Raw genomic sequence first — 20,502 nt, 5'->3', positions numbered from 1 at the left:
GGTATGTTTAACAGACATTATGATGAGTATTTGAAAGGTTTGTATCTTGCATGAAATATTTCACCAAGTTGAGAGACTGACTAATCCAGCATGTAACAATCACCTCCCACACACAATATAACAGCACTACTAAAAGTAGATTAGCCCATTATTTTTAGAAAATGTCTACAGTCACAGTGCAACATGAACCCTGAATGTGTATTAGCAGATGGTCAGTCATCTTCACAGCACCGAAGATACTGACCTTGCAGTACATTCATTCCATTCAACATTGAGAGTGAAATAACACCCAAGGCAAGTAAAGGGGACGGTGTGTGTGTGTGTGAAGGGGGGCACATTGTTTTTCAGCTGAGAACACGCAACCAAGTTCAGTGGTAAATGAGATTCATCTGTTGTGTTACTAGCCTCATATTGAGGCAGAACATTCTTTGGATTATTTATACACATCACTATATCTTAGCTAGAGACGGATCTTCATATTTTATTGTATATAGCAAATGAGCAATAGTTCACACCACAAATTCTGTACAGCAATTCATATTATGAGTATTCTGTTTAGTCCAGCAGGTTGACGTAATATTAAGTTGTATTTGTGAGCATTTATGTGCTAGAGCATTGTACTGCAGTGCCACAAAGGTTGATACATAGTTTGTAGCCAGTAATGTGCCATTATATAAAAATGCAAAATTGAAATATAAAAATGCACTCTGCAATCTTGATCAAATAAAAATAAATACAATGGCAAAAAAGTGAAAAGGCAAAAAGTATCTCCCTCCCTTTAAGCTGGCTTTTCAAGAAGCATAAGTTACTTCCAAGTCTGTATACGTCCCTGGGATAAATTCAGGAAAAGTGGGATGTGCTAAGAGATCAGCTAGCAAAACAAAGCTCATAGATGTTGCTGAGGCCTGTTGGGGGTTCGTGGGTTCAAGTGTGACATCCCATGATGACTGCCAGCTCTCTCTTGCTTGGAGGCTCTTTGCAAGACATTGGAAGTGGAAGTGTGGACGGTCCCGTGGGAGGTGTTGGTCAGCGACGCATTAACGGCCAACTCGATTTTCCCCTCGAGTTTGACTAGCCGCTCCAGGATATCATCCAGCAGCACTGCTATCGTCCTCTTCAGATCCGCTGCGCGCATAAGAATACATCATTAAGTAACTACACGTGTGCACTGGCAAATTCTTGCGAGACGATTACCATAACCCGCCATGGTGGTCCCCTGCGGCCCACCGGGTGCGTTCTGGCTCTCCTCGGTCAGGACCTTGACGTATCGCCGACTGAGCTCGAGGATCTGCTCGCGGAGCTCGGCGCTGCTCTGGTGGCGAGGCTGCTGCACAGTATAGCGTAGCAGCATGAGTCCCCACGCCAGGCCAAAGACTACGAGCAGCACACTCAGCTTCTGGGACATGTTGCGTCTCAGGAAAGTGCCAAGCATGATATTGGGATGGTGAAGGAGCAGGAAACAGGAAAGCACCGGTGAAGACTTGCTGCTATTGGATGCGAGTGGCCTTGTTGGTTCAGTGTACTAGTTGATAAATTAAAAAAAAAAAAAAAGTATTTTTGTTGTCGATATTGCGGAGAGAAGTCGAAGTTCACAATGTTGCACGATGAGGTAATCGTCGATACCAGTGGGACACGAATGCTCTACTCAGACTCTCCTACACGAGGAGACCCTCAAACTCTGGTGGGTCCACCATAGCAGAATGAGGGCTCATAAGGGGTGTCCACACACATTCCTGGCAACCCATACAGAATAAAATAAACACGGAGAAGAAATTATTTGAAAAAAAAAAAAACTGAGAAGGAAATGGTACTTGTTCAATCCACAAGGGAAGTTAGGAAATGACAGTTTCATCAACCGTTTAATGCATTGCTCTGCAACCTGCGGCTCTGGAGCCACATGTGGCTCTTAAATCTCTCTCCTGTGGCTCCCTGTGGATTACACACAAAAAAAACACACAAAACAGAATTTAGTATTTTTTTAAATATTTGTATTTTTTACATAAAATATTCTTTAAATAAACTAATGATTAAATAAAAAATAATTAAATTTAAAAAAATGTCAGTCCAAATTTTTAAGTTGTCAGAAAAAGAGAAATGAAGGCAGATGAAGAAAAGTTTAAAAATGACCTTAAAAGTCCTAAACATGTCCAAAATATGACCATAACGTCCAAAAAGGAAGAGCAAAAGCATAAAATTACCATAAAATTGCCAAAAATGTCAGAGAATTGATTTTAAAAAAATGCAGAAAAGAAAACATTCAAAAAGTAACCATAAAATGTCCAAAAATAAAAGAAGGCAGAAAATTACCATAAAATGTCTTTGCAGTTGCACCCCCCCACCCCCCTCCCGCAAGGCAGATAATTGATGTTTTTTTTTTAAAGGGCAGAAAAGAAAATGGTCAACAAGTAACTACTATATGTCTAAAAACAAAAAAGGAAATCCCCAAAATTACCCAAAAAATGTCAAAAAGTTGATAGCAAAAAAGGTAAAAAAAAAAAACAGCCATGAAATGTAAAAAAAAAAAAAAAACACAAGTAGAGGCAGAAAATGACCATAACGCCCACAAAATTACCAAAAATGTCAGAAATTTGACAGAAAAGCAGCAAAGTCTGAAAATGAAGTATAGAAAAAATCACACAAAAAAACTAACCAGCTGCTAAACCAATTCTACTCTCACTCGCCGACTCCCACGTCACTCACCAAACCAGGCCCCACCTTTAAAGCAACACACATTCAAGGTCACAGATACTACAGTGTCAAATGATTGGATAGCGACTTCAAGGGGACAAAAATCACAACTCCACCTCACATGCGTATTAAATTTTTTACTGTAGTACGTGTTAGTATTGGCAAAATCAATTTGTATCCCTGATGGGATAATCAGTAGAATACTTCATTCTCGAGAAATATAACCGCATCAGAACAGACATTCTTAGTCAATTAGTACACTGCAAGCACTCTCCAACACATTTTAACATTTCAGCCCAGAAACCTAATTACCAGCTTAGCTGTAACTGGACCCACTTTGCTGCTCCCGGTAGGATTCCCAGCAGCAGTCAGAACCATTGAGGGCTTTCACTTTCTAATCCCACCTTCACTACGGTCAGCCACAGTCAGCCAGGGAAAATTAAGCGATCACTTTTCGCTTTTTATATCATTGTCAACGGGTCCATTCTCTGCATTCTGTGTTGGGTGTGCCACTGTCACTTCCTATTGAGCTGTGACGGGTGGGACTGACTGCAGGAATAAATTATGAAAACAGAGGTAACAGAATCCATTTTGCTACGCGCCAGCATCTTTTTAATAACATTTACATTCACGAGGCACAAAATTAGAACTCTACAAGCATAATGTAGCATTGCTAAATTAGTATGTTTTGTTTATGCAAGTGCCTTCTAGAATGCCTCGGGCACTGATTTTGAATGAGTATTTCAATAAAGCACAAGTACAAAGTACCTGCGAAACGAGGATGACTGATGACAAGCTCCCCCGTTTCTGCGCTGACTATGCTGTTAGCAACACAAGCAAATAAAGTGTGTATGTTTTAGGGGCCTGGGTCACAACGATAAGGGGAGCTGTATTTTAACAAGGCAGAAAGAGCTAGCTTAGTCAACAAATGACACAAACCCTGGACAAATGCGATCAAATGAACCATTGAAGAATCACAAATGCACTCAATAATAATAATAATAAACAGAAAACAGTGAAACGCATCATGAAGAAAAACTGGTCAGGCAGGTGAACGTAAGAAGGTATGTCAACCATGCTTGAAGCAACAATTGTGCCTTACCACAGCAATTATAAGCATTCCAAACTTTAGCCTCTCAGGGGAAAACAAGAAAAGATGGATGCACATTTATTGGATTAAAAAAACAACAACAACACTGTGCCAAACTGCTCACACAACAAAAACAATGACATGCTTTACTTTCGCTTTGGGAAGTGGGCCCTTACCCCACACAAGGTTGCTTGCATGCTAATCTCTATATAGTGTTACACTCATTTGACAAGTCCAGTAGCTATCAAGTCTGCAGTATCACAAGGGTCGCATGCTTTCCACTTCACTCATAGACAGCAGTCATGAGTTAAGATATCACTAGAATCCATTGTGTTAGGGCTCATGTTTGGTCTACAATCTCACATTTCCACTGCAGCATCTGTGACCTTGAATGCATATGGTTTGGTGAGTGACGTGGGTGCCCGCAAATGAGAGTGGAGTCTTGGCTGGCTGTTAATTGGTTATATACAGCTGTGCTTGCAAGTTGCAACTGCTACTACTGGTACTTTTATTTTTATTTAGATGTGCCGGTTGATCATCTAGACCACAATGCAAGGAGAAATCTTGTAGTTTGGGTTTGAAATATACTGTATGTTTTTAGACACTAGTCTTGAAACCTTTGACACACTTCACATTCATTCTGCAGTACTGATAACATTCTTTGAAAGTGCAGAAAAAGAAAAAATACTGCCATAGAATCTAGGCAAAAATCTTGATTCGATGACTGTACTTTTTTCTTTTATCTCAAGAAAACAAGAAACAAAAAAGTATTATAGTGACAAATAGATTTCCAGTGGTGTCCATATTTGCCTAACTTTAGTTTTTTTTTTTTGTAAAACGGAAAGAGACGAGGACTGGCTTCGCATTTTTCCATATTTCATTCCAATAACAATTCGTCTGGTTTACGTGGGTCACAATGCTAAATTGTGCTAATGCATGCAAGATGTGTTGATGAATGATGATAAGGAACACGCACACAGGAGCAATGCCAAGGTTAAACATTGACATATTGTTGAGTGGTGGCACACTGCGCAGTTATACGACTGGCAGATCGTTAAGAAAACTAGCAGTGCAAAGTATGACTGTGAAGTCGACCTATTGACAGCATAACAAATCAACTAGCCCTGGGCAAACATAGAGGTTCAGTGATCTTCTCTACCATGCGATGTTGATGCCAAGGTTGGCACAAGAAGGGGAAAAAAATACATAGGAGGGTATTTTGTGATACTGTACTTTAAATGCATATTAGTAGAGTTGCAAAAAAAGGGGAAGTTGACATAAAGCTACTTTACAACTCCGTGTTAGCGTTAGCTCGCTAACAACGCTATACAAATAAACAAGATACAAACCGTTGGGCTATGCTAATTTACCTCCTGCATCTGAGGTTATCTTGAAGTTGAAGATATAATAGCCATTCTGCAGCCAAACCGCGTATGAGAGCTCCAAGCGGAAAAGGATGGGTTAGAAATGATCTGATATGACAGGGTCGCCGGGTAAAAAAAACAAAAAAAATGACTCCACCCTCTCCATGTGTAAGTTAGCCGGTCGACATGGCTCGCTAGTCGGACACTTATTTGCTTTTCCTGCTGAGCTCCGATAAACGATATGCAGCTCGGTATGCTAAACTGCACGGCCAGAAATATATGCATGAAAGTGGGCTGACCGTCATGGTTCCCTTGAAGGTTCGCTGTGCGTCACCGCAATGCATGATGGGACTTGTAGTCGTACTGTCTTTCGCTTCCCCCTTACGGACGACATAATGGGACAATTACAGAGCTCTCGCTCCTTTCATTTTGGTTATGATTTTAAAAGCATGCACATATTACAATATTTTGATCTGAAATGTTTTAGGAAGATTAGCTCGAGCGGATTTAGTTAATTTCGTTGTTTTTTTTGTAAAATCTGCAGTACTTTTCCCGGCCGTTAGATGGACCCTGGGTCATTTCCATAGCAACATGACAGTGTAAAACAAACACGAGGACAGTTTTTATGTACGATACTGTTCATTGTTCTTTTATTAAAAAGTCGAGGCCAGTGAGATAAAGAAACAGTCTGCTAGCTTGAATTCGACCCCCTTTTAAAATGGACCATACATTCCTGGATAGATCAGCCTTAGAAATGGTGGATGAGTATTGCCAGTACAGACGGTTTGTTTCGTTGATTTTTAAAAACTATATCCAAATTATTATTATTATTATTATCATCACACTAAAGGCTGCAAATTTATTTCTATTAACAAGTCAAATTGTTTTATGAAAGTATTTGTATATCAAATGTGACGTAACAGTCTTGCAGGTAATTTGAATACAGGTTTCATATGGACCTGGCACTAAACGTAATTTAAGCATATAAGTGGGCACATTTTCTCTCACCATATATAGAAATATAGAGGCGCATGAATGGCTTTGATGAGTTTTAATCAATCCACTTCAGCATTAAAATAGCAAATTACGCTTGTCTTAATAGGTGAATTAGGCAAATTAATCAAATTTCAATAGGAGGATAGATTTGAATACAGCCATAATTAAGTCAAGAACTGAATGTGTTGATTAAATAATACCTCCGCTGCAACTGACAATGCTTAATAATAGTGTCATCTTTAGCACAAATAAGACTGCACGTCACTACAATGACATCTCACAGGTAGATACCGGCAAAGGGTAGAAATATATTGTAAGGACTTTCAAACGCTTAATCCAATAAAATAACACAGCATTACTTAAAATTACCTTTTTTTGGGCGCGAAATAATGCTACAATTTTTGTTGGTGTCTCTTTTAGGATCGTGGGTGATGATGATGGAGGCATATTGTTTTCTCCTGAGCAATATGAGGAGTACAAGAAGAAAATGGTCCCACAGCGAATGAAAAACAGACTCTACGTGAGCTTTGGCGTACCAGGAGGCATCGACTGTGTTCTAATTGGTCCAGAGACACGGTGCTTCTGTTCACATGGGTGATATATAGTTGATCATTCTCCATTTAGATCAATTGTAATTTGACACTGTCAAAGAGGTATTTAGTCACCATCGTGTTTTATCTTTCTTCAGTCCTTTTTATTGCTCATTGAAAGTTTATTTTTAGGTTTTCATCTTCGTCAGGTTTGTTTTTGTTTTTACATACTTGGCCATTGAATTTGATTTTGATTCTGAAATGCACTAATCTCTACATGCAAACTTAAATTTCACCGTCTCACATTTTTTGAACGCATATGATCATCTATTAACGTGCTAAATGGCAAAATGCACAGCAGATGTTTTATTTATGAATAAACCAAACAATTTCCAAGGTCAGAGGTCAAATTAAGTGTTACTAGCGCAATTATCTATCCATTGATTTATTAGATTGTGCAGGTGTACTTGATGAAAAAGCTCATCTTTTGTAGATATAAGCAACATAAGACGGACTTTGAGATCATTCCTTCCGAGAGGCCTTTACTCCTACCATGCCGGGTGCGGGGTTGCCTTTGTTCTGCGTATGAGTACCTTCCCCACATCCAGGCAGTACCCGTCCGCTGCCGGTGTAAGCATTTACCTCAAGATCACACCCAAGGTGCCCGGCATTTGTGCAAAAAGTGTGAGTTTAAAGCCCCTAAGCTTAAATGAGCCATTCAGTAGTTCAACTAATACCTGAGCAGAAAATATTGTAAAAAAGTTTCCTTCTTAGGTGACTGTTCTGGGTTCAGGAGTCCGTACAGATGTGGATGTGGCCAGCTCACCTTCAATCACGAAACACTGGTAATGTATGACTTCAGAATTTGACATAACAGCAGGAATTGACCTATGACATGAATTTGACCTATCAGGTTGAGACGAAGGCTGAGAGGGAGGCACGGGGTCGCCCGGTGGGACAAGATGTCCCTTATGCTGCGATGGGTGGTCTTACTGGGTTTACCTCTTTGTTCGATAGTTACACTGCTTTGCAGGCCAGTGGATTGCGTGAGTAGGCTTTCATGCATCTTGAATCTATTTGGGGGGAAAAATGAGACAACATACTTGATGCAATGATCCATTATATACACTACTGACGAAAAGGCAGGCTAATTTAAAGTACATTATAACCTGTCAAAAATGATCGTGCATTTTATCTTCATCCTGAAATTTCACTCTCAAGTTGAATCTTTAACATTTCGTGGGTGTTGTTTGTTGTATTTTTCAGAAGATGACAGCCAGTAAAGATGTACGGCATCAAGGATGTAACAATCATCTCCTAAAGCTACCAGTTTGATTTTTTTTCTTTTTTTTTTCTGGAGCTACCAGTTTGATTTGTAAACACAAGACCAAATAAAAGGGGATAGTGTTCACAGTATCGCCTCTCCATGAATACTGATTGAGAAAAAAAAATGGAGTCACCATTGCAAATGAATCGCAAAAATGTGCTTATCTTAAAGTCTTGTCACGAGCAATCATAATAATTGTGTGCCGCATCCAATCAACATTTATTTGTTATCAATAGATGTGATGCAATGACACATGAGCAATGCCTGAACAAATCACACGTTGACAGCAACTAAATTCATATAAATGCTCTTTGGATGAAACAATTGACATTATGAAGTTCAAGACATTATCAGAGACATGTTGATAGCATCAGTGGTGTGTGGGATGCGAAAATGCTGTGCAAATTAAAATCCACAGTTTGTGCTGCTAAATTCAAACATAGAAATGATAAGCTTGACCTCATCCATCCATACGTTTTCTAGAGCACTGCAGAATTAAGGGGAGCTGGAGCCTACTCTGAAAACAGTTGGGTCAAAAATATCCCAAATTGGGTCAAAAAGGGACCAGCTCAACATTTTGGGTTATTCAATTAACCTCCAAAAATTGGGTCAAATGAATAACCCACAAAACAACCCAACACAACAGGTTGCTTTGTGGGTTATTTAATTTGACCCAATGTTTTGGGTTAAATAATTAAAAAAGTTGAGTTTGTTCATTTTTCACCCAATTCAATTGTTGTTTTGTGGGTTATTCATTTGACCAAACTTATTGGGTCAATTGAATAACCCATAAAACAACCCAACAAATTGGGTTGCTTTGTGGGTTATTTGATTTGACCAAGCATTTTGAATTCAATCATTCAAAAAATTGGCCTTGGTTCATATTTGACCAAATTCAGTTATTCAATTTGTTTAATCATTTGACCCAAAAGTTGGGTCAAATGAATAAACTAAAAAACAAAACAAAAAATTGGTTGCTTTGTAGATTATTAATTTAATTTTTTTAATGACCCAAAAACACAATTTCGGTTATTTTTGACCCAACCGTTTTTAGAGTATCCCCGCAAACGACACCCTTAAATGGTTGTCAGTCAACCACAGAGCAGCTCACGTAGAGACAGGCAAACATTCACATCACAGATTGGGAATTGAACCCACACTGCCTACACAAAAGTCAGTCGAGTGAAAATCAAATTAGTTTAGCCCTACCCACTACACTACACTACCAATGTTCATCAGACTATTATTTTTTATTTTGTTTGTTTACGAGCAAATCCCAAATATAGGTCTTGTTCTATTAGCGGTTAGTTTAAACATCTAAACGTTTGTATGATTGATGTTCTAGTGGAGAAAAAGCCACCCACTCAACATGTCACCAAAAATAACAGTGCTGCGTTTGGTTTTTAATTCCTTCATAGATGCACTGTCTGCCATTGATTAATCCTATTCCTCACGGCAGATCAGAAGCGATGACTGCTGATTTAATCCACACTGAATGGAAACTAAAGCGAGTTCGCTTGCTCGATTGGTGGCCCACTTCCACTAAAAAATAGAATTAATGGGCTCTGAGGTTCCTCTCCCACTCAAGTGTCCCCATTGTGATAATGTCGCAGTCGTACTCGATCAGCATCCAAATGGATGCTGGCTGGTGCATTTGGAGTCACCTGTGTCGTGATGGTGGTGAACAGGTGGTGTTGAGGGGAAGGAATTCAGTTTGTGCGTGAATGACGTCATGGGTGCACCTGGGTCTCGACACAGGGGGAAGTGAGTGGAAAGGATCCCATGTGAAAGCTGACACATCCAAGGTTTATCTACAACGATTATCAGGGCACTATTCTCAGAAATTACTCACATAATACACACAAGGTTTGTTAAGTACTTGATTGGGGGAAAACAGGTGGCAAAAATACTATATAGTTACAAATGGGTAAAAAAAACAATTAAAAAAAACAATGGTAGAAGTAGCCTACTTATTTAATCTCCTGTACTTAAAAGTAAATCTAGAGACTGAAATGCAAGCAAGAACAAAAGTATATATTTTTTTTTTTACCGTTTACTGCTGTACAATATCCATTTTAACTCAGCACAGCGTAAACAATTTCTCTTAAACTCAGTGCTCGGACAGAGAAGAAAAATCATGTTACTATCTTGCATGTTTTTTATCGTTTTTTTTTTTACTAAGAGCTAGCTATCATTGGCTCAATTGCTTATGCTATCAAAGACTTATGAAATAAGTTACAAATGATCATATTTGAGGAGGGAAAAACAATCTATCAGTCCCTTTTATTGACTTTTATTGTTGTAGTACTGACAAAGGGAATAAAAAAAAATCCCATTACATCTAGCATGTTTTTGTGTAAGAGCTAGCTAAGACTGGCTTTGCTATCGAAACGTGTTAGCTTCGCTAATGTTGTGGACTGGGTAACAAAAAAAAAAAGAAGGTAAAATTTGCTACTGATAATATCTGAAAAAAGAAAACACCTCCCAGTCTCATAAAGGTAGTACTGGGAAAGAAAAACAAAACAAAACAAATGAAAAATACATTACATTTAGCATGTTTTTGTTTAAGAGCTAGCTAAGACTGGCTTTGCTATCGAAACGTGTTAGCTTCGCTAATGTTGTGGACTGGGTAACAAAAAAAAAAAAGAAGGTAAAATTTGCTACTGATAATATCTGAAAAAAGAAAACACCTCCCAGTCTCATAAAGGTAGTACTGGGAAAGGAAAACAAAACAAAACAAACGAAAAATACATTACATTTAGCATGTTTTTGTTTAAGAGCTAGCTAAGACTGGCTCTGCTATCTAAACGTGTTAGCTTCGCTAATGTTGTGGACTGGGTAACAAAAAAAAAAGAAGCTAAAATTTGCTACTGATAATATCTGAAAAAAGAAAACACCTCCCAGTCTCATTTAGGTAGTACTGGGAAAGGAAAACAAAACAAAACAAACAAAAAATACATTACATTTAGCATGTTTTTGTTTAAGAGCTAGCTAAGACTGGCTCTGCTATCGAAACGTGTTAGCTTCGCTAATGTTGTGGACTGGGTAACAAAAAAAAAAGAAGCTAAAATTTGCTACTGATAATATCTGAAAAAAGAAAACACCTCCCAGTCTCATTTAGGTAGTACTGGGAAAGGAAAACAAAACAAAACAAACAAAAAATACATTACATTTAGCATGTTTTTGTTTAAGAGCTAGCTAAGACTGGCTTTGCTATCGAAACGTGTTAGCTTCGCTAATGTTGTGGACTGGGTAACAAAAAAAAAAGAAGCTAAAATTTGCTACTGATAATATCTGAAAAAAGAAAACACCTCCCAGTCTCATAAAGGTAGTACTGGGAAAGGAAAACAAAACAAAACAAACGAAAAATATATTACATTTAGCATGTTTTTGTTTACGAGCTAGCTAAGACGGGCTTTGCTATCGAAACGTGTTAGCTTCGCTAATGTTGTGGACTGGGTAACAAAAAAAAGAAGCTAAAATTTGCTACTGATAATATCTGAAAAAAGAAAACACCTCCCAGTCTCATAAAGGTAGTACTGAGAAAGGAAAACAAAACAAAACAAACGAAAAATACATTACATTTAGCATGTTTTTGTTTAAGAGCTAGCTAAGACGGGCTTTGCTATCGAAACGTGTTAGCTTCGCTAATGTTGTGGACTGGGTAACAAAAAAAAGAAGCTAAAATTTGCTACTGATAATATCTGAAAAAAGAAAACACCTCCCAGTCTCATAAAGGTAGTACTGAGAAAGGAAAACAAAACAAAACAAATGAAAAATACATTACATTTAGCATGTTTTTGTTTAAGAGCTACTGTAGCTAACACTGGCTCAGACTATATGCTATCAAAATGTGTTCCCTTAGCTTTGCTAATATTGTGAACCGAGTAACAAAAAACCCCCCAAAAAACAGCTAAATTAGCTAATGATAACATTAGCTAATAACTATACAGCTTGTAATGTTTTTTTTGTTTTGTTTTTTCAGACAAGACGAAGATTTTATGAACGCCAGAAGCTGGTGTTTTTTAGGCTGGAACAAGACAGCACATTCATTCTTGCAGCTAACAACTTGGAGAAGTTACACTTTCCAAGTGTGGCTAGTAAGTAGTTGGGTGCATCTGTTAAGTCCATACTTTTTATCCACAAATTGGTAGGCAGCAGGTTGAGGTGCCGCGTAAGGAACAGTGTTACAAGTGTGGCTCAAATATAATTCAAAAGTAATTACCTCATACCATAGCAACCCCATTTAGGAGACAACAGCATTTTAGTTTTGGCCGAAGGAAATAACTACCATGGCCTGTTTGATCTCCATGGCAACCACACCTAGTTTGACTGACAGAGCAAGCACTAAAAAAAAAATAATAAATCAGGAGACGCAGCACAGAAGATTAAATTGGCAATTACCGTGCAAAGAAATACTTAATTACCCCTGTGAGAGTTACGGGATGCGCAAACGGATGCAACTGGAGAGAGGCAACATCATTCAACACAGACAGTTGCTGGTTAACAAGCATTTATCATACTGACCCAGATACCAATCCAAAATAATAAAAAGGATAGAAACAATAAGACATTTCTTTAGTAACAAACATGCTCTTTGTGGAAAATGTTGCTGTCTTAAATGCGAGTAATAAAATCATCATGATTCTCCTATTTTAAACTTGTAGTATTACAAAATGGTATGAATACACAAACAGCCTTTTCAGGAGATGGAAATTAGCATCACCACTTTCATTAAACGCTTTTCAGAAATGATGACGTGATTACACCATGACGTACTTTTTTCTTTCTTTCTAAAACAGCATCTCAACACGTCAATGATGAACGAAAACCATTTAATAGAGGAAGAACTGCAGTTTGGTTTTGATCATACATCTTTTGTCTCCTGTCTGAGCCCCAAAAGTACCGTTGCCTTAAGATCAGTAGATAAGAACTAAGCCGACGACAATGCGTGTAGCATCCTTTATTTTCCATCCAAAAATGCCCATTTGAAAGCATGAATTGTCTTTCTGTGCAAAATGCTCTGCAGACGAACAAAAAGAAGAAAAAAAAAACACAATCACATGATGCTGACATATTAGATGTGTGAACATCTCTTTTGTGGTAAGAACAGTAGGGAATTGACAGCGCACGGAGGCAAAGATTGAATCACCTCCCGTGTTGCTTGACATGTGGAGGAGGAACTGGAATAAGTCGTGAAAAATTGGTTTTCAAAAATGTAATAATGTGGTGGAGGGATGACCTAGCATGTGAGGTCGTGACTGTCAAACCATTACTGAACATTTTTTCCCCCCCAAAATACCAGCAATAAATGAAACCCGCAAAGTAGTTAGCTTTAAGTTTTACTTTTAGTCTAAATGTTTTAAGGCTCTAAAACCCCTCACCACACAGTTTATACACTTTTCTCATCGAGGCATTTACATTTTCTCACATTTCTCTCTTGTTTAAACATTCTTAATGTTCAAACCTTCATAATTTTTTTTTATAAATTAAGAAAATAAAAAATACAAAAAAAGCATGCTAAATTGCACCCCCAAGAAATCCGCGATATAGTGAGGCCGCAAAAAGTGAACCGTGTTATAGCCAGGGATCACTGTTATTATATTTTTTATTTTTTATATATATTTATATATATTTTTATTTAAGTGTACTTTTTAAAAATGAAAACTTCAAAAAATTAAAACTAGCTGTTTAAAATTTTAACACTACACACTGGTTTAGTATAAAAGTCAACACTGGTCAGTGCTAAATTTCAACTACCAGCATTGTTGTTTTAACTCCATCGCAGTGTTAATTCTTTTTGGGTACTTTAAAAAAATTTAAAATTAAAAAAATTGAAACTTAAAAAAATTAAAACTAGCTGTTTAAAATTTTAACACAACACACTGGTGTAGTATAAAGTCAACACTGGTCAGTGTTTGTTGTTTTAACTCCATCTCAGTGTTCAAAAAAGAATAACATTTTCAACAGTGTTGTTTTAACTATTATTAGTGTGGACCAATATAGACACTTTTGATGTGTTAAATTTAACTCTGTCGATGTTAAATTAGCCCTGCCAATTTTGCTGTGTAAGCAGATTCATACTTTTCGAAGAGTGTTAATGAAAATACGCATTCCTATTTTTTTGATTTTTGATGTTATTAACTGTACCTTTATGTTTTGGTTTGTGTTGCATTAAATCAAATGCATTTAGGCACATCATGCTACACGGTTACGTCAACTCATTATTCATAGGGATCGCTTTGACATTTACTCAAAAAGTCATAAAGACTGAATATTTGTTCTGAGAAGTGACAGCAAATTAAGATACTCCAGTTGGACAGTTCCCTAAAACATATTTGTATCTTTGGTAATTTGCATCCGCTTATCTTTTTGTCTCTATATCCGTCAAGCTGACATTATTCTGACAGAGATGACCTTTTCCTATCGCGTGTTTTGTCTACCGCCGTCCCAACAAGTTTACGGGCAGCTGTCATCCATCAGGTGCCCTCCAATGAGGACGTCGGCACGTCACACCCGTGTTGCTTACAATGGCTCCACCTTCTGCTAAGGTGTCCATCAGAAGACCTTATTATTATTATTATTATTATGAACTATCTGTCCTTTGTTGGCTCTCATGCACTTTTTAGATGTTGATAAGAGCTCAGTGGAAAGTGTTTGCTTGTGCGGTCACAATAATTTTATTGCTAATGACGCTGAAATTAGATGTGGTCGACTAATGTAATATACTGTAACTCCCTCGTGGGTTGTCAATCAGCGGACAGGAAGTAATGTGATGTATCTTACACTCAGCACAAAGAAGCAAGTTAAGCAGAAAAGATATGTCAATAAATTAGAATGTTCATTACACACTATTGTAAGTGACACAGTATTCTGGAGTTGGATGAGTCATTTTTGGATAGAATAAAGAATATATGTCTTTAACTACTGTATTGTTATATGGATAGTTGATTTAGGATTTTTTTTAAGCGGTAGTTCAAAAACTTGACGTGAACTGAGATCAGTTTTGGATTTCATATACAACACTCTAAACACAGTTGGGTCAAAAATAGAGCAATCAAATCCTTGGGTTATTTTGACCCAACATTCTGGGTTGCTGTGTACGAAATAGACATTTTTTTTCAAGTTTTAAAAAAATAAAAACAATGCAAATTTGTGGGCTTGTTTTTCACAGAACAGCCCAATTTTGAATTTTCAAACTCAGGTCAAATTGACCCAAGTAGTGGATTGGTCCTTTTTTTTAATTTTTATATATATATATATATTTTTTTATTTTTAATAATGCAAATTTGTGGGTTGTTTTTCACAAAAAAAATACCCAATTTTGAATTTTGAAAGTCGGGTCAAATGGACCCAAATAGTGCATTGGTCCTTTTTTGACCCCTCCCTTTTTTTCTTTTTTTTTGTAAAGTTTTTTTTTTTTTAAAAAAAGCAAATTTGTGGGCTGTTTTTCACAAAAAATATCCAATTTTGAATTTTGAAAGTCAGGTCAAATTGACCCCCCCCCCCCCTCGATTTTATTTTTTTATTTTTTATTTAAAAAAAAAATAATAATAATAATAAAACAATGCAAATTTGTGGGTTGTTTTTCACAAAACAGCCCAATTTAGAATTTTGAAAGTCGGGTCAAATTGACCCAAATAGTGGATTGGTCCTTTTTTGACCCAAATTGAGTTTTTCTAACCTAACTGTTTTTACAGTGAAATATTAATGAATTAAAACAGCTGTCAGACTCAACAAAAAGTTAAAAAAGATAACCCAGTGTTATCTGACCGAGTGTTCAATGTTAGCGTTCAAATAGACATTCTTTAAAGCATTACAACTGACCACAAAGATGCTAGTCATTACCCGGTCTATGGTGTTTCCCATTATTTCGCTAACGTCGTGCCAAAACCCTGTACTTTCAAAATCTTCACTTTTTCAACACTTTAAATTGTCAATAATTCGACGAAAAGTATAGATTAAAAAAAATATATATATATTAAATTTGCCAAATTGTGACAAGTTTTCGGCCAGCGATTTGTTAGCACTACGCTAGTGGCTCCAAGACAAAGTCAAGGTCGACAGCGTCACATCAATATTTAGACAAACACCAGCTGACCTTTCAACGTCAACATCAAGCATATACAGTACAACCCGCTACATTTGTACACATTTTGACAGTTACTCAGATCCAAGCTGTTGTCCTCGACAAAAAAAAAAGAAAAAAAGGTGTCAAACCCATTGACGCGACTTCCTGAATGTGAATCTCCTGAAGAGGACGGCAAAGTCTAATTCCTGCCGGTAATCGTCATGATTAGGGTTGTGACTTTTGTGAGGCATGTTCTCTCACTTGTGTCTCATTCCTCATCTCTCTCGGAGCATCCTGTGTGACACAAAAGGCCCTCGCAGCATCCTCCGCGCAACTTAAGGAGCAGCCTTGCAGATAAGAGGACTTGATTTGCTAGATTATATGGCTGGGAGCTGACATGATACAAAAGGATGATGAATGGGAGGTAAATGAAGCACATGGTGTTACATAGTCATTTAAGTCCTATTTGGGTGCGCGTATTAAGGGTGCTCCCTTGAGAGCGCCTCTTTTTTTGGGCTGCGCGTCTGCAGGCACTTTTGTGCCTGTTGCGCCTTGGATCTGATGGGAGGAGCTATGGAAGAAAATGACATTGAAAAGTGATTGAAAAAGAACATTCATGCATATGTGAGCCTGTTTCAAATGTTCGCATTATTCAGGCACCATCAGGAGAATTTTTGGTGAGAGGCCACATGGGAAGAGTGTTTTAATGTCACTTTTATGATGCTTGGTAGAAACTGATGTTGTCGTGAGGAAGAAGCAATACGTGATTGTAAAATTTGTTATTGACATCTGAAATGGTGACGTGTTCATGTTGTCTGCCGTCAGAAAGTATTCTATGTTTATTAATAAAAAAAATTTAAAAATCATAATCTGATGACATGCTCCACCCACATTAAATGACAAAGGCCCAAAAAATACAATTTACACCTGCTTCCATTTGGGCAAATTCCCTCGTACTGACCTGGAATTCACACAAACCGGCCACTTTTTTTTCCTGTTTTATTCAACATCAGATAACATCCTATAATGATGGGTGAGTACCGATACCAGGTATCGGTACTCGCGACTCTTTTGGCTGTTTTATGATCAGGAACTAGAATTTAAAAAGTAGAAGAATAAAAAAATGACATTAATTTCATTAAGGATTTGATACCTTTTTTTCCAGACCAATACTAGTATGAGTAGTCAACTCTTGAGTAGTCACCAATACCAAGCACCAATACCACTAGTAGTCATACAAAAATTTCCACACAAAAAACCCCAATGACATAGTTTTAAGGAATGTATTCCTTTAGTTCCCAATTATAAAACAAAAACAAGAGGGAATTTGATCCTGGTATCGACCACTGTAGCGAGTACCAACACCTTGAAATAAGGCTTGGTATCAGCCCGATACCGATACCTGGTATTGGTACTCTCGCGTCCGTAAATTTCATGCAATTTTAAGGAAAAACACAATGGAATAGTTTTGATCTTTCTGTAAAATTACCTGTCATTGTCTTTTTTTTTTTTTACATTATCATTAGTGGTATCACTATTTGGTATTGATATCGGTCACTACTCAAGATCATCGAACATCTCTACATTTTTCATTCAGATATACATGTATGCAAAAATTTGAGTTTTCAGGCGTGTTGAGAGTCCGAAAAAGTGATTGATTTGTTGGGGGAGGGGGGGGGGTAATAATAAACAGCAACTCCAAATGGGGCCTTCGAACCACCTGGTGCTCGGGTCCTAATAATCCTAAATCTGGCTGCTAATGTAGTACACTAGCAACATACTGTAGTTAAACCAAGTGAATTTTTATTTTTTGAATAGGTAACATCTGGTCTGAAATGACACCTGAAAGTATTAAAAGATGTTACTTAGTGCGTCATGCTCAATTCAAGACGGAAAACATCACCCTGGATACTGGAAAACAGACTATTGACTATTTTGGGTTGTTTTAATGACTTGAGACAGTTGTGAAAGAAAACACACGAGCAATGACAGCATCGGTGGTGACGCTGGCGCGGAGCAAAGCAGCGCTGAGTGCAGCTCTGACGCGTTTTGCTCGGCAGCGCGTCTGGTGCGCGCATATAAAGCCCGGTGCGCACCAGGCGCACTTCAGAGCGGAGGAGACGCAAGAGCATTGCACGCAGATACCCCAAGAACACCCCGGAAAGTGTAAGTATATTAAGATTATGTTCCTTAAACATGGATTGAAATTCAATGACCATCATGAAGGCTGACTTTGAGCTGTTTATGATCTTTTACTGTCATTTCCCGCTCCATCAGATGCATTCTAACTTTGTGAGTTGCGTGGTGACCCTGGGGTTGCTGCTGTGGGCGCTGCTGTGCCTTGGCACCTTGACAAACGGCTACCCGGTGAAACCGGAGAATCCCGGTGATGACGCCCCTGCCGAGGACTTGGCCAAGTACTACTCTGCCCTGAGACACTACATCAACCTCATCACAAGACAGAGGTAGGATGGAGTGCATGGTAGTACTTTGGTTGATGTTTTTAATATTTGTTTTTATTTAGTTTTGCACTGTCGTGACTTGACTGGACAGTGGCTTGATTAATGAATATAATTCATAAATAATATATTAATAAATAATATATATAATTTATTATTACATTAATTCATTATAATTAATTAATATATTTATTTATTATTTACATTTTTACATATTTTTTCTTTATATTTTTATATTGTCCCTCTCAAATGAGCATATTTGACTTGATTAATTAATATATTACATAAATAATATAATAATAATAAATTATATACATCATTTATAGTAATTCATTATAATTAATATATTTATTTATTATTATTTACATTTTTATATATTTTTTTCTTTATATTTTTAGATTGTATCTCAAAGAAGCATATTTGACTTGATTAATTAATATATTACATAAATAATATAATACAAATAAATAATATGAATAATTTATTATTATATTAATCCATTATAATTAATTAACATATTTATTATTATTTACATTTTTATATATATTTTTTTAATATTTTATATTGTCCCTCTCAAATGAGCATATTTGACTAGATAAATTAATATAATACATAAATAATATAATAATAAATAAAATATAAATAAATAAATAAATAAATAATAAATAAATTTTCTATACAGTATATTTTTCTTTATATTTTAGATTGTCCTCCTCAAATGAGCATATTACTAATTTAAACCAATCATTTATATTGCATTAGAATGTGCGTGCATGCATCGTTACCTGTGTGGATGTGTTGGTAAATTGCTCCTTCAGGCAGGCATCATGTAAGGAATCATAATATCCTGCAGGGATGCAATAATCCGTGCATGTTGGGTTGGTCTGTTTTACTGATGCTTCTACCTGCATGAAAAAAATATAATTCATACAAGGATGTTTTGTCTTATTTTGTAGTCATTTGTCAGTAGAGTAAAAGGCACAATGAAGCAAAATTAAAAGAAAATGGCATTACCGAAATAATCCTTGCTTAATTCCATTTTATTCTGTTATCTTTGTGCCTCAAGGTATGGCAAGAGGTCCAATCCTGAGATATTGGACACACTGGTCTCCGAGCTGTTGTTGAAGGAGAGCGCAGACACAATTCCACAGTCAAGGTTTGTAACCCAACAGTAACATTAGATACACTCGCACAACCTATTAAAATCCAATACAAGCTCTCTATTTGATCTCAAAATATGTATCCCTAATATTTTGTCCAGTCAGGAAGCTGACCTCTGTGTTTCCTCCCAGATATGACCCGTCATTGTGGTGATGAGGTCACTAGCCGGTTTGACCTCCGCATCTAAACATCATGTCATCGTACATGCACCGAAAGGACCGCCCTGCCTCCGCCACATTTCTCCTCCTTGACCATCAGCTACCGCTCTGCTGCTTCGTGCCATCAAATTGTAAAAAAATAAAATAAAAATCCCCCTCAGTCATCATTTGTGAATGTCTAAAGTAAACCGGAGGACAGGGTATGTTAATTGTATTGTATATTTGTGCAATTAAAGATTCATTATTTGAAAAAAGTGTTATTCTCTGTTGCAGTTTGCTTAGCAATGCATTTCTACTAGACTGATCATTGCAAACAGTATGTACAATATTTACAGTATGTCATACGTCATGATGATGTACAGGCTAGAAGAATAAAAACTTTTAATGCGGAGGGGCATTTCAAATTGTGGAGTCATTAAAATATTCAAACAATACTATTCCAACACTGATTGTATCTTATTGACAGAGACTGAGTAAAGTGTAAGTATTCTAAACTCAGTTTCTCCACACACAGGCTACAGTTATTAATATTTAACCAGGTTCAGACCGCCCCTCCAACTCTTACCCTAATTTAAAGTGCTTAGAGTCCTCTTCGTCCCGTTATTTTTGTTACGCCTGCCTTTGTTTACATTGTCCTAAAAAGCGATCATTTAGTGTA

At 37.1% G+C, this 20,502-nt stretch overlaps 3 protein-coding genes across 7 annotated transcripts; 2 read left to right on the top strand and 1 right to left on the bottom strand.

Moving 5' to 3' along the window:
* Window positions 1–456: 456 nt before the first annotated feature.
* On the bottom strand, window positions 457–5,468 carry ccdc126 (coiled-coil domain containing 126). Of its 4 annotated transcripts, none has more exons than XM_077549595.1 (4): window positions 5,128–5,468; window positions 1,812–1,929; window positions 1,195–1,733; window positions 457–1,125 (listed from the first exon to the last, which is right to left on the bottom strand). In XM_077549595.1, the coding sequence occupies exons 3-4, from the start codon at window positions 1,430–1,432 to the stop codon at window positions 887–889; spliced, it is 477 nt and encodes a 158-aa protein (XP_077405721.1). In that variant the 5' UTR covers window positions 1,433–1,733; window positions 1,812–1,929; window positions 5,128–5,468; the 3' UTR covers window positions 457–886. The 4 variants fall into 4 exon arrangements, with proteins under 4 accessions (XP_077405721.1, XP_077405719.1, XP_077405720.1 ...); XM_077549593.1 differs by having other exon boundaries at window positions 5,149–5,468; XM_077549594.1 differs by having other exon boundaries at window positions 1,195–1,929.
* Window positions 5,469–5,715: 247 nt separating this feature from the next.
* On the top strand, window positions 5,716–8,082 carry fam221a (family with sequence similarity 221 member A). Of its 2 annotated transcripts, none has more exons than XM_077548912.1 (6): window positions 5,716–5,769; window positions 6,559–6,732; window positions 7,162–7,352; window positions 7,443–7,513; window positions 7,582–7,714; window positions 7,935–8,082. In XM_077548912.1, coding segments are annotated over exons 1-6 (588 nt in total). In that variant the 5' UTR covers window positions 5,716–5,767; the 3' UTR covers window positions 7,952–8,082. The 2 variants fall into 2 exon arrangements, with proteins under 2 accessions (XP_077405038.1, XP_077405037.1); XM_077548911.1 differs by having other exon boundaries at window positions 5,719–5,925.
* Window positions 8,083–18,087: 10,005 nt separating this feature from the next.
* On the top strand, window positions 18,088–20,281 carry npy (neuropeptide Y). Its single transcript, XM_077548633.1, has 4 exons — window positions 18,088–18,232; window positions 18,344–18,531; window positions 19,592–19,681; window positions 19,818–20,281. The coding sequence occupies exons 2-4, from the start codon at window positions 18,344–18,346 to the stop codon at window positions 19,837–19,839; spliced, it is 300 nt and encodes a 99-aa protein (XP_077404759.1). The 5' UTR covers window positions 18,088–18,232; the 3' UTR covers window positions 19,840–20,281.
* The last annotated feature ends 221 nt before the right edge of the window (window positions 20,282–20,502 follow it).

The sequence above is a fragment of the Vanacampus margaritifer genome, chromosome 17 (genome assembly GCF_051991255.1).
Source record: "Vanacampus margaritifer isolate UIUO_Vmar chromosome 17, RoL_Vmar_1.0, whole genome shotgun sequence".
Lineage (NCBI taxonomy): Eukaryota > Metazoa > Chordata > Actinopteri > Syngnathiformes > Syngnathidae > Vanacampus > Vanacampus margaritifer.
Note: the sequence above shows the minus strand (reverse complement) of the source record. Positions and strands in the feature narration are given on the sequence as shown.

Bases quoted from the DNA above. Each gene is read 5' to 3' on its own strand.
- fam221a (XM_077548911.1), top strand. From the start codon at position 5,861: ATGGACCATACATTCCTGGATAGATCAGCCTTAGAAATGGTGGATGAG. The intron at 7,353-7,442 runs GTGAGTTTAAAG...TTTCCTTCTTAG, and splicing joins CCGGCATTTGTGCAAAAAGT to GTGACTGTTCTGGGTTCAGG. The intron at 7,514-7,581 runs GTAATGTATGAC...TTGACCTATCAG, and splicing joins CCTTCAATCACGAAACACTG to GTTGAGACGAAGGCTGAGAG.
- npy (XM_077548633.1), top strand. From the start codon at position 18,344: ATGCATTCTAACTTTGTGAGTTGCGTGGTGACCCTGGGGTTGCTGCTG. The intron at 18,532-19,591 runs GTAGGATGGAGT...TTGTGCCTCAAG, and splicing joins AACCTCATCACAAGACAGAG to GTATGGCAAGAGGTCCAATC. The intron at 19,682-19,817 runs GTTTGTAACCCA...GTTTCCTCCCAG, and splicing joins GACACAATTCCACAGTCAAG to ATATGACCCGTCATTGTGGT.
- ccdc126 (XM_077549594.1), bottom strand. From the start codon at position 1,432: ATGCTTGGCACTTTCCTGAGACGCAACATGTCCCAGAAGCTGAGTGTG. The intron at 1,126-1,194 runs GTAATCGTCTCG...TTATGCGCGCAG, and splicing joins GACCACCATGGCGGGTTATG to CGGATCTGAAGAGGACGATA.